At 43.2% G+C, this 12,044-nt stretch overlaps 2 protein-coding genes across 5 annotated transcripts in view; one reads left to right on the plus strand and one right to left on the minus strand.

Moving 5' to 3' along the window:
* The window catches only part of LOC119383353 (nicotinate phosphoribosyltransferase), a 29,804-nt gene extending 23,646 nt beyond the window's left edge, over positions 1-6,158 (plus strand). For all 3 annotated transcript variants that reach the window (XM_037651434.2, XM_037651436.2, XM_037651437.2), the window contains 2 exons: positions 272-379; positions 2,326-6,158. In XM_037651434.2, coding sequence (XP_037507362.1) covers positions 272-379; positions 2,326-2,403 — 186 coding nt within the window. In that variant the 3' untranslated portion in view covers positions 2,404-6,158. The remainder of the gene's footprint in view (positions 1-271; positions 380-2,325) is intronic.
* A 2,602-nt stretch (positions 6,159-8,760) lies between these two features.
* Positions 8,761-11,957, minus strand: LOC119383354 (dnaJ homolog subfamily C member 27). 2 transcript variants are annotated; one of them, XM_037651439.2, is made up of 7 exons: positions 11,642-11,950; positions 11,243-11,325; positions 11,103-11,172; positions 10,860-11,024; positions 10,639-10,755; positions 9,944-10,104; positions 8,761-8,972 (listed from the first exon to the last, which is right to left on the minus strand). In XM_037651439.2, the coding sequence occupies exons 1-7, from the start codon at positions 11,714-11,716 to the stop codon at positions 8,837-8,839; spliced, it is 807 nt and encodes a 268-aa protein (XP_037507367.1). In that variant the 5' UTR covers positions 11,717-11,950; the 3' UTR covers positions 8,761-8,836. The 2 variants fall into 2 exon arrangements, with proteins under 2 accessions (XP_037507367.1, XP_049268439.1); XM_049412482.1 differs by lacking the exon at positions 11,103-11,172 and having other exon boundaries at positions 10,860-10,968; positions 11,642-11,957.
* Positions 11,958-12,044: the final 87 nt, after the last annotated feature.

Genomic DNA, 12,044 nt, shown 5'->3' on the forward strand with positions numbered 1-12,044 from the left:
TACATACATGAAATACTACCTAAGTGAAATCTTCAGGGCTTGCTGCATGCAATTCCTACACGTGAGATGCCTGGTTAACTTAAAAAATTTAGTTGGACAGTTTATTGGCGATTATCGCACGATTAGTGGCCCACCTCTGTCGTGAACCTTGGTTAGCAAGCATTGGTACGTGTTGCTGATTGGCCCTGTGCACTCATGTGCTGCGAAGCACATGAATGCACATGCACTTATCGCAATTATGGGCTGCCCTCTAACGTGCAAATTTATTCAGATTGCCAGAGAGCTGCCACCACTCGATGCCATACGAAACAGAGTAAAGGAGTCGTTGAAGACCCTTCGGCCAGACATCAAGCGAACCTTGAACCCAACACCGTACAAGGTAAGTTTAGAAAAGGCTAATATACTCTCAAGTCTGCATCCGTGATTGTGGACTTGTAGGTGATGGCCCGGAAGGGTGATAGTGTGACACAGCAGTTGGAGTTTTCTCAGCCGCATGTTCAGTCTAATTATTGCATGTGATGTTGAAATGTGGTACGTACTACTAGTGCTCCTCAGCGCTGTACTTTTTGCGACACAGGCTTCAACTCCAAACATTAGTAGAGTGGAGCCCTGCTTATACATTCCTCACTTATATGAATTTTCCCACGTATAACGTTTCTGGCTACCTGTGTACAGTAAAAGCTCGTTAATTCGAATTCGAAGGGGACTATAATAGTGTTCGAATTCAGCGGAGTTATAATTAGTGGGTGGGCGATAGAATGAACGGACATCGCACCACACACACTGCGCGGGAAGAACCCAAAGAAGCCACCTCTGGACTCGTTATCGCGAATTAGTCGATACTACACTTTTGTGGCAGATGATTTTGTAAATTAAGTTCATGGAGCTCTGACAGTGAACAGAAATTCATTGATCAGTAGCGAGCCTTAATGTCGAAATCTGATCTTGATCTGAAATCTTGATCTGAAGTGGGGGTCGGTCAGGCAGATGTGATTGAGTGTCATTTTGAGCTCTGTATGCCATGGCAAAAGAATTTCAGGGGGGTCACGGGCCCGGTGTGCCCCCCCCCCCTGGCTACGCCCCTGCTCCATGAGCATCGTTTGCAGCTTGCCCAAGAGCTCCAGCGCAGTGTCCGAATTCTCATCTGGTGAGAAATGCTGCTGTTTCGTTGTTTTGCATCTCTAGTAAATTGTTTGGGTTTGCAACACATTGTGATCACTTGGGGCCGACTTCTGTGAGGAGCGATGAAAACTGGGGGCTACCAGTTCGAATTAACCATTGCGGATACTAGCGCGTTCAAATTATTGGGAGTTTTCCCCTGTAGAAATACACAGGGCTGTGCGGGGCCAGGGTGTCAGTTTGAATTAAACGAGTTGGTATTAACGAGCTTTTACTGTTTTAGCATATCTTTTTCACATGTCGTTCCCACAATGTTCCTGCTTCATACGTTGACAACTGTCAATGCGGTGTGTGTGTGTGTGTGTGTGTGTGTGTGTGTGTGTGCTGAGGAGGTACACCCATCAGCAAACGTTTACGGGACGCAGGCCCCACTACAAATGCGAATTTCTTCTCTGTTATTGCGCAACACTTCTACTAAAGCTGGTGACTGTATTGGTTGCCATACGAACTACAGGCTTGAGTATTTATTAGGATTTCATGTTCCCAGATAAAACGAAAACATAGCTTTTTCAAAAATTTCGCGTCCCGTAAACTGACGGGTGTACATCGATGAGCTTGGTTATGTGGAGCGCCACAAGGCCATCGCTAGTACAGGGATAGGGTCTGGTTCTCGCAGAAGCGTTGGAGCCAGACTTTTATGAAGTACTTCTTTAAGCCCTATACTGATAAATTCTGTTGAGGTAGAGCTGTATGTAACGAGTCTGTTGTTATTTAGCAGCACTTTTTCCCAATTTTAACAGTATGTTCGCGTCATACGTTTCCCAGCTAAGTGCATTTTCTTTTGTGGTCTCGTGAAAAATGTACTATTTGAGGGGTTTATTGTACACATCTGTCACACACTGCACTTACCAAGTGATCATGAAATGGCTTTTCATTTAGCTACCACAGGCATGTTTCTTCTTCAAATGATAGAGAAGCCAGGCTTGCACTGTGGAGTATGCATTGGCATGGGAGCATGGACAGACATAACACCGAGACAGTATTCAACGGAGCTAGTTGGTTCATAGATAACACTGCTTTATGCCAAACCCCCCGTTTTGTTTTTTTTTTCTGTAAGGAGAATATTTCTCAATTTTCTGAAATACAAGCTGCATCTTTGGCCTTGATGCACCACATTTTTTTCTTGTTGCCGTCTTTCTAAAACAGGTCTCTGTTTCTGACCACCTCTACATGTTCATGCACGAACTGTGGCTACAAAATGCTCCCATCGGGGAGCTCTCCTAGCGTGTCGCAAGCGGGTCGTCGTTCTGAGCACGTCAGGACATCCGGCTGCGCTCAACAACAAATGAAGAGTCGTCGTCGCGCTGCGGATGTCGTGGTTCAGCACTCGTTGATTGACGAATAGTCAAAAATGATCGCAAGTCTGTAGCCGCATTGTTATTTGTTACCTGCTGCCTAGTTGTGATAACAGGTGAATCAAAATAAGCCAGCCGTGAATTTATGGCTTTGCGCTCTTGCTCACGCCTGTACGAGAGGCAATGGGATCGTATGGCTCCTGAGACCCTCATTCATTCGACGCTGGCGCACCTCTATCTTTTCAAAATTTTTCACGCTATTTTGTTTCGCGTGGAATCAAAACTCTCATCACACTTGTTGCATTTGTTTATTCGGAAGTACATATTTTGTCGTACAACTTCTTTATTTACGCTTTTGCCTTAGATTGACGCACTGGAATGCAAAAGTAACGTGCGTTCCATGACACATTGTGCATCTCGTGGTTTGTGTGTAGTATTACTATTTTTGTGCATGTTAGTTTGTTTTAGATGGCTATATTTTACTCAGTGCGCCATTTTAATCTGTACGAGATGTTTTACGAGGCTTTAGTTGGTGCTAATGCACATTCTTTGTCGGCTGCAAAAAAAAGTCGGTGTCATTTTGCGCGGACATTTGATGCACTGCCATTTTGAACGCAACAGACTTTATTTGTAAGGATACTGCCCTGTAACACGTAGAAAATTTTCATTGCACGACATTTCCAGCAACAAAAAAAAAATTACCATTGTAGGTGGTGTTCTGTCTTCAGAATATAAGTGGACCATGTATTTTGGTTTTTTAGTTGCGTAGCCACAGCGATTTGTTCAGTTAAAAAGGAGCAGCTACAAGCTGTTCCTTTTTAACTAGCAGCTACAAAGCAGTGTTCTTGTTTTTAACTGTGGTTGTACTGGAAGCTTTTTACTTGGCACAATTCAGCCTATGAAGGGAACTGAAAATCACGGTGCTAGCGTATGACTCTGTAGATTGATGAAGGTTTCCTTTTCTTCCTATTCTTATTCATTGTCAAAACAGTGTGCATTGTTATCATAATCAAATTGTTGTTTTCAACATCTTCTAAGAGAGAGAGAGATACGATTAGTGGACAGTTACATTCTCTGGGCTTGCCCAGTCGGCAAGCATCAAAAGCATTACATTGGCAGTTGAGGCTGTGATCTTTCTTTTTGCTTTGTTTTGCTAGACAAACTTGATTTGTTCCACGGTCCTTGTTCATATTATGACATGAGCCCATAACATGTTTTTCCTTGGTAGGGTTCATAGTACTCATTTTTTTTTTAGAAAGATTGTTGTGGAATCACACCTACAGAGTTTCAAGCTATGGAGCCTTTCCTAAAGCACGGGTCAAGGCCTCAGCTGCTTGCTTGATTGAGGAACTCAAGATGTGTGCATTTTCGTGCTTGTATAGGATTGTCGGGAGGTCGAGAAAGTGGGTGAATACAGGTGGCCATGCGTGAGCACTCGTAGGCGTTTTCGATTGGTGGAAGCCACAGAACAACTCCATTTCTGACAGCATTAGATTTAAAAGACTCGCCATGTAATGTAGCAGCTATGGTGAATGTATTTGCATAACATGAATATATATTTTAAGTTGTATTGCTATGGCACATCAATTTCATGCTTTGCTATACATGCCTATATGGTGGTTCATATTTATAGAACGAAAGAGCCACTTAACTTGGTTGCAGTATTGTAACCACACAATGAGAAATGGATGTAGAAGCATTGATGACTGGCGATAGTCTTAGCAAATTCGTTTCGTGATAACTTCCACTGAACATGTTCAGTTGACATGTTCAGTCGCATTCACTGAACATGAATTCAGTAATGTCTCCTTTCTTGTGGCTTCCATGTTTCGTAAACTTCTGCTAGTCCAGCGTATCAAGTAAGTATTGAGGTAGAGTACTTTGAAATATCTAATGCACCTAATAGCCTTGCTATACACCTTTGGAAAAAGTCCCACATTGTGGAGCACTAAGGTATTGGTACACCTAGATGCTTTTTAGGCATGTACTTAATCATTGGTGACAGTTAATTATATGGGCGATTTCTGAAGTCAAATTCCTGTTTTTGAATGTTCACGCATGGCCTGAAGAGCTTTAATGGCTTTAATTCATTGTTTTTTTAAGTTAATCTTTTTCTTGTTACTTGGCTTTTTGATGCTTTTGGTTTGTAGCCCTTGATGCTTATAGAATGCGGGCGACTTCAGACCCATTGTTACGAAGTGCTTATCAGTGTAGGCAGTGTAGATGATGCATGCCAACAGTTTTCTTCTCACAACATTTTAAAGGGACACTAAAGAGGAATATTTCGCTAAGCTCGATTAGTAACTCAAAATTTTCAAATAGCAAAATGTTCCATCTTGGAAGCCAGATATGCAAAAACAAAATGTGGTTGGTGACACTGTACTGAACGTTTTCACACCAGGTACCCATGGCTTCATGTATTTTTGTAAGCATCTGCTTAGGACCACTTCACTGTCCAACGAGAAAGAAACGTTTCATTGCCCAAGTAAATGCATGGAGATTTGAGATTCCACCGTGATGTACCTGTGCTCCGGTACAGCTTCATAACTTGGGTAGGAAAGATGCGCTTCCATTCTTCTATACTTATAATTGACCTTTCCCACCAGCTGTTAGCTCGGCTGAGGGATTGACAAAAGTTGTATGTCATCTGCTTGTCAGCTGTTCTGGCTGTGCCCTGAAACACGGGTGATCAGACTTTGGTTGACCAGTCGAAACATGGAACTGTTAATATGAAAGATATATGTATTACCAGAATACGGTGTTGATATTACACTTTAGCGTCCCTTTAACTAAGCTTCATAGCTTACGTGCACCTAATAGACGTGCTTGTTATGGAAAGGCAAAGTGTACCTTTCGCGCTTGTATACATACCAGTGTTGTGTTAAGGAACTTGCAACGAGACAAGCTGTGTTGTGATCAGTCTGCAACCTGCTCAGTGGCATGAACAAAGCATGGTGAAAAGTATGATCGGCAATGCAGATTTAGAGTATTCTACCCTAAGGGCAATAGTATTTTTGTAACAGCGTATATTACTCTGCATCACTTTCTGCAAAAAGGTCATTATACAGATCTGAATCATGCTCTAGACATTCTTTTACGCTTTTATTTTTGCAAGTTTTGCTTTTTTATCTCTGTGGTTGTTGCACACTCATTTTTAGTTTAGACAGTGTGCGGCCTGCTCTTAATGTGTGTGGAAGCTCCTTACTTGTAGAGTAATAATAATAATAATATCTGGGGTTTAACGTCCCAAAACCACCATATGATTATGAGAGACGCCGTAGTGGAGGGCTCCGGAAATTTCGACCACCTGGGGTTCTTTAACGTGCACCTAAATCTAAGTACACGGGCCTCAAACATTTTCGCCTCCATCGAAAATGCAGCCACCGCGGCCGGGATTTACTTGTAGAGTGAAAAATGTATCTATGCAGTAGCGTACACTATATATATTTACTGTATATCACAGATGCATGACTGCTCTAGTCCTAGTCACTAGTATGTACGACATGATATTCAGCTTTTTTTTTTTTTTTTTCTTCTGTTACCTGTTCAAGTTTTCTGAAGATTATTGCCTTTTCCTTTTTCACGCGACAGTTTCTACACGTGGAAAGCAACATCATTCGTGTATTAAATGGCCTTTCTTTTGGATGCATAATCTGTTCATTAAATGCTAGTTTTCATTACGGATGGTTGTCATTCTTTCAGTTTTAAGCAATCTGAATTATGCAGTGTCATTGCTGCTGGCATTTCGGGGGGCAACATACCGCATAGCTAATGGCATACCAGTCTTGTGCTTCACCTGCGATGGAAAAATCTAGGTTTATGCAAATTTTAAGCATGGTGAGAAACACAAACAGGTGTTGGCCAGAATGCATTAAATTGGAGTGCAATCTGTCTCGTCATGACCTTGATGGACTGCAGTGGAAGATAAGAATTTCTTAGTGACTATATTTGTTGCATCTTAGGGTGAAGGGGGAGCGTAGTGTTGAGTTGTTTGAAATCCTTGTCATTCATGATCCTGACAGAGACCTGCACACTTTAAAAGCACCCAATGTAATATATGGCAAGTTCTGCCAGTTGTAGGTGAAGAAACATGCTCAAGAATTCAGTCGTTCTGGAAGTGCCACCATGAAAATGTTGCTAAAAGTCCAGAAAGTCATTGGGAGTCGTTGCAAATTACTATGAATGTTTTATCCTCAATCTGTTGCTTTGTGAATGGGATCTTGAAACACTTTTTCAAGTAATCGTCGAATTGCCTCAGCATTGCAGAATCTACTGCTGCAAAAATTTTTTGAATTCATAAAAAAAAAGTGGAGTTAACGGAATTAGTAAGATGCTTTAAATGCTTTCTCTCTTCTTTTGTCCCACCGAGCATGCTGGAAGCTACACGGGGTGGGGGGGGGCATGAAGGGGCATAAGCTACATCTGCATAACTCGCAAACTCAAGCGTGCACCATGATATGCGTTTTCACACTCTTGGCTTGATTCTGGTGTGCACTAGCGTTGCTAATGTGCAATTTTAGCTCACTATAAAGCACAGTGCTAGCATGTGACAACATCTCTTGGTTAGAAGCACATCTGATTCAAATGCCACTCTTGATTTATTTTGGCTATCGGCCAATAGCGGCAATGTGCTCTCATAGTAAAGTAGACACAATGCCGGCAGCTTTGAAGAGAGTGAGAACGGTCCTCTGTATGAGGATAGGGCACTTGAGAAAGTGGCGCCTTTGCGCTCCACTTGTGAACTCTGCGTGCTGTGCACAACTACAAAATTTGGCTGAGCTGTTCATAGCAGTGTTTGCTGTTTGTAGAATGTGTTTTTTCAACAAGCTTGAGGAATTGATGAGGACCCCTTTAATAGTTGTGGATGGTTCTAACTAGTTTTTGAATGACGAACGCTTTAATGGGGTCATGAAAATTTCGTGTCAATAAGATTCAGCCCGTCTGTAATAATGCGCCAGGTCAGGCACTAAATGCATTGTTTCCTTTAGAGCCATGCTGTGGATCTGGGAATAGCGTATGAAGGAGACACTTGGAATCTCGTATGGGCACTGAGCTAACAAGTCGCAGAGAACTCTGATGTTTTGTCCTCCTGTCCCTTGTGCCCACATATCAAACTGTTGTATGATGGCAGTGTGCACAAAGCACCGGGTGTTTTTATTTGTAACCATTGTATGTCGACATATCAAACATTGCTGGATGCCTGTGCACCAAATACCAATGTATCCCTACACTGTGATCTGAACAGTCTGTTTAATGAAACCACCTTCGTGGCATGGCACTGTTTAGATGATTCCAACAAGCAGGCCCGTATCCGCCCGCCTCTAGGCCCCCCCACCCTTTGAAATTCTGATGACGGGGGTTGTTTTACCGTAAATAAATGCTGAAAACACGTCTTTTTCTAAAATATTCAAGACATTCAGCAAGTGCCTCCCCCCTGAAAGATAATTCCTGGCTACGGGTTTGCCAACAAGTCCTAAAAGAGCTGATGTACTGTGTACAGTACTCATGGACTCAAACACAGCATCGAATTTTTTAGTATAACGACTGGTATGCATAATTGCTCGAGGTAACCATGTCATGTCGCGGTGAATCTTGTCTATAAAGGTATGTTGTCTCTGATCTACGTGTTCAAGTCGAAATTACGCCGATATGTTCCAAACTGAGGACGGAGGACACGAAAGTACTTCCGTTACTTCGCCCTAAATTGTCCTGTTTCAAGCCGTGAGTACTGTACATTATATATATAATTTACGAATCCAAACACACAAGCAGATGGAGACTATAAATCATGGAACAGTATCCGAACTAGTTGTCAGTGGAGCAAACGTGTCTCTTCACACCGAACCACCGTTTAGCATAAATTTCGGCACCTTTTGCAGAATTAACATCCATTAATACAACAATTTGCAAAGTGCATGTCTGGCTGGCTGATCAACTGACCAGTTTATTTTTTACATCCGAGAACTAACTGCACACTGGGCAATGAGGGATGCCCTAGCGGGCAGGGGTCAATCAACTATGACCCCTTGGTCGAGATCTGCGCACCCAAATGGAACGGAACGCTCGGTTTCGCATACCGCCCGCAACAGCACGCGGCCGCTGCAGTTGGGGAATGGAACACATAGCATAACCTTGCGCCGAGTGCCACAATTCTACACCCACTACTGATGGATTAAGACAGGTGACTAAAGACACATTGTGTTATGTAGCCGACACCCTTCAGTTCAGCCCTGGATAAGTGGGATCGGTCTCGCGTTTCTTGTTGAGGTTGAGTAATGGAACTTCCTTTGTGAAGGGATGAGCAATGGGCAAGGTGTTCTCGCTAAGGTATTCAGTAAGTCCACCATTTTGCTGCAGCCTTGTCAGTGCAGTAAACGCTTGAGCAGAGCAGTTCTCGCCGCCACAAGCATCTTGAAGGCTTCTTCACAACCAGGCGCTGTGCTCTTGTCTGGATGCAGCAGGACGGCTAGGCGCCGATAAGACCGGTTGATGTCATCCCTGCAAAGAGCGGTAATTACAGTAGTACTAAGGAAGCACTTGCGCTGCTAAGGAAGGCAGTTGCTTCACTGACAAAGACAAGTTCACTTGTCGAAACGTTGGCTCCAGTGACATTACCCGCTTTGATCACTTTAAGCCTTGAACTTCTTTCTTGTTTGGTTCTAGAATAACACTTGAACGTCCTGGCAAGTTTGATAGGAGATCCTGATATCAGTGTTCAGCCAAAGCTAGCATTTTACCTAAAAACAACACACTTTAATTTACCAGTAAGCCTAGCTTTTAAACTAGTCGAGCAAAAACACTTGTGCTGAAGCTGACATCAGGCGGCACGACACTTTCTTAGAGGCGAAGGCCATGTTCACTGCGGTTTTGTAGATGGAGCTTATACCGAGCTCTCAAGCTGTCATGTAGTATAGGTCTTTAGAAGGAGCTTCATGCCAACTTCAGATGTTCTCTTGAACATGCATGTATATAAATGTACTAGTTGCCACAGTATTGGTCAAACGCACAGGAAGACTGCCTTTATGAACCTCGCAAGTCACTCTTAAAAGACTGGCTCCCTCTGTAGCTTATCATGTCCCCAAATAATAAGTCATCTGTTTCACATGCATTTTCTTTGTTTTAACGATGTGCACCCATTACTTTCAGGTCACGAAAGACACGCATGCGATCAGCATAGTGTAGCATTCTTGACCAGGGGCATAGCCAGAAATTGTCGGGGGGGGGGGGGGTCAACCATGCTTTATGTTTGTGTGTGTGTTTGTATGTGTGCGTGTATATATACGCAAGCAAAATTGAAAATTTTCGGGAGGGGGGGGGGGCTGAACCCCTCCTTGGCTACGCCCCAGTTCTTGACGTAAGAAACAATTTTCAAGAAATTAAATGCAGACAATACGGCTTACAGTTATTGTTCTGGGTCAAGATACGCCCCAAAAAGTATAAACTTTCTTTAGAATTATCTCGCCACTTACTTGGACGCTCTCGGGTCAATTCCAAGCTTCTCGTACTCTGACCGAGACCATCGTACTTGATGGACTGCTTGAAGTTCCTCTTTACTGTAGTTGCAGGAAGACCACAACGCGACGGGGTCCCTTCCCGTCTCTTGTACTTTGAGAACTTGCATCAGCAGGCTCTTTAGGAACAACAGTGGAAGGTTACTGTCAGCAACGCGTACTGACATCTAGCGCTGGCCTCTCTGTTCAAATGCACATGCGTCATCTTGCTAACTCCAAATTTACGTTGTAGCTGTGCCTCACCTATGCAGGTTTCAAACTTTTCAAGTTGTACTACTAACAATTGTAGCACCTAAGTTCTATGGCACAGTAATTGCATAAAACTATGACTTGATATCCGAAGTGAAAAAAATTTCGTGATTTCAGCATTCTTGCACTACACTTTGAACCTCATGTAAAAGAAGATGCATATGGACGTTGTAGAAGTGGGAAAGAAAGTTGACCACAGACTTCAGGGCACGGTTGCTGCTGTTTGAAGTAAAGTCCACTATATATAATGTTGATGAAACTGATGTAGATATGGCAAGGAGGATAAAACAAGGAAGGAATAGTGATCACCTAGCTATATACATGGTAAAAACATTGTACCATTAATAAAAAAGATATGGTGGACATTGCGGCCAAGTGTTGGAGATGCCGGCATGCATACATACCTGAAACATTTCACGGATGCCAGTGCCATTCAAGGCTGAGACAACAAAATGGGAGAATTTGTGCATGTCCACCCATCTTTCAACTTCCTTGTTTTGCACACGTGCTCCTCTGTCGCTCTAAATGTAAATAAAAAAGAAAAATGATCTTTACACTCACTCTTAGACTCTGCAAGCTGCCCCTTTAAGAGCGCTTCCTTACGCTGTTAAGTTTCTTCTGTTACCTTGTTTCCACACACAACACAGACCACTGATGTGTTGTCCATGCCCTCTGCCATCTCGTGAAGCCATCGCTCGAGTGCCTCTGCACGCTCTCCGGAGCTTGAACTGTCGCTGATGTCATAGACAAGGAGAACAGCATCAATGTTTGAGTAGAATTCCGTACGTACCTACGACAAATCGAAATCGTAGAAATTGGTGGGGTATACATTTGTAGTTCTTTTAATGATAAGTATACTGGCGCTTACTATTTTGAACACGGGATGTCCAGAAAGGTCGAATATGTTGGCCATAATTTCGATGCCTTCAATAGAAACCCTGCCATCGTGAAGTTGGAAAGGGTGAAAACATGGAATTGTACGCCTTTGGTTGCTGTTTTTCAACATACTTTGTTTTGCCGTAGTCTACTCCTATTGTTGCATGGTACTTCACAGAAAATCTTCCTTCGCAGTACCGCTTGATTATGCTGGTCTGTAAATATTTCGTAGAGACATTTGTCAGCAGGTGAGCGCTTTGCATTCTTCCTAAACACTTGACTATCACCCAACTATTACCCAAATTTACGTGCATTTACATTGGAATGCAGACGAATTTTTCGTTCTACGTCTCTCGTTATAATTTAGAAAGGATTGTTTTATAGCGTGCAGGCCACTCGCGAGCTCTACAACCACTAGCACAATATCTCTTTATACTTCCTGTCGTGAATTTTTAGTCGGTGCGTTAAATACTCATATCACAAAGCACTCCAATGTATTTTCTAATAGTGCGTTTTGCATGCACTCGGTACCTTTCCGGCTTCTACGTTTCCGACTGCAATGATTCTGACGTGCCGAGGTCGCTTTATCCTGCTCTCTATATCCATCGCTCGCTTCAGCCGAAACACGCACGAGGCCCGCGCGAATGCTTCGAATATCTGACCCTCTCCTCCTGGAATTGCGAGAGCATCGAAAACGGTTTAAGCAAGGCACCCAGGGTCAGCTTAAAATAGACCGCACAACCGCGCCCTGCACGCCACCTCCGCTGCAGTTTGCTGTACCCGCCGTATGTGGATGAGATTATGGAGTACAACAGTTTCGTTTCGCTGACATTTCTTCTCTTTATGCATTCCTACTCGATGATGCGGATGTTTTGGCAGCGGGGCGCTTTAGCGCTCCACGCAGAAAACGCTGCGCTAGCGCGTTCTTTGTCCG

This window comes from Rhipicephalus sanguineus, chromosome 2 (genome assembly GCF_013339695.2).
Source record: "Rhipicephalus sanguineus isolate Rsan-2018 chromosome 2, BIME_Rsan_1.4, whole genome shotgun sequence".
In the NCBI taxonomy this organism is placed as follows: Eukaryota; Metazoa; Arthropoda; class Arachnida; order Ixodida; family Ixodidae; genus Rhipicephalus; species Rhipicephalus sanguineus.

Coding starts and splice junctions, on each gene's coding strand:
- LOC119383354 (XM_037651439.2), bottom strand. CDS start 11,716: ATGGATATAGAGAGCAGGATAAAGCGACCTCGGCACGTCAGAATCATT. Junction 11,326..11,641: donor GAAACGTAGAAGCCGGAAAG/GTACCGAGTGCA, acceptor AAATATTTACAG/ACCAGCATAATCAAGCGGTA. Junction 11,173..11,242: donor GTAGACTACGGCAAAACAAA/GTATGTTGAAAA, acceptor TCACGATGGCAG/GGTTTCTATTGAAGGCATCG.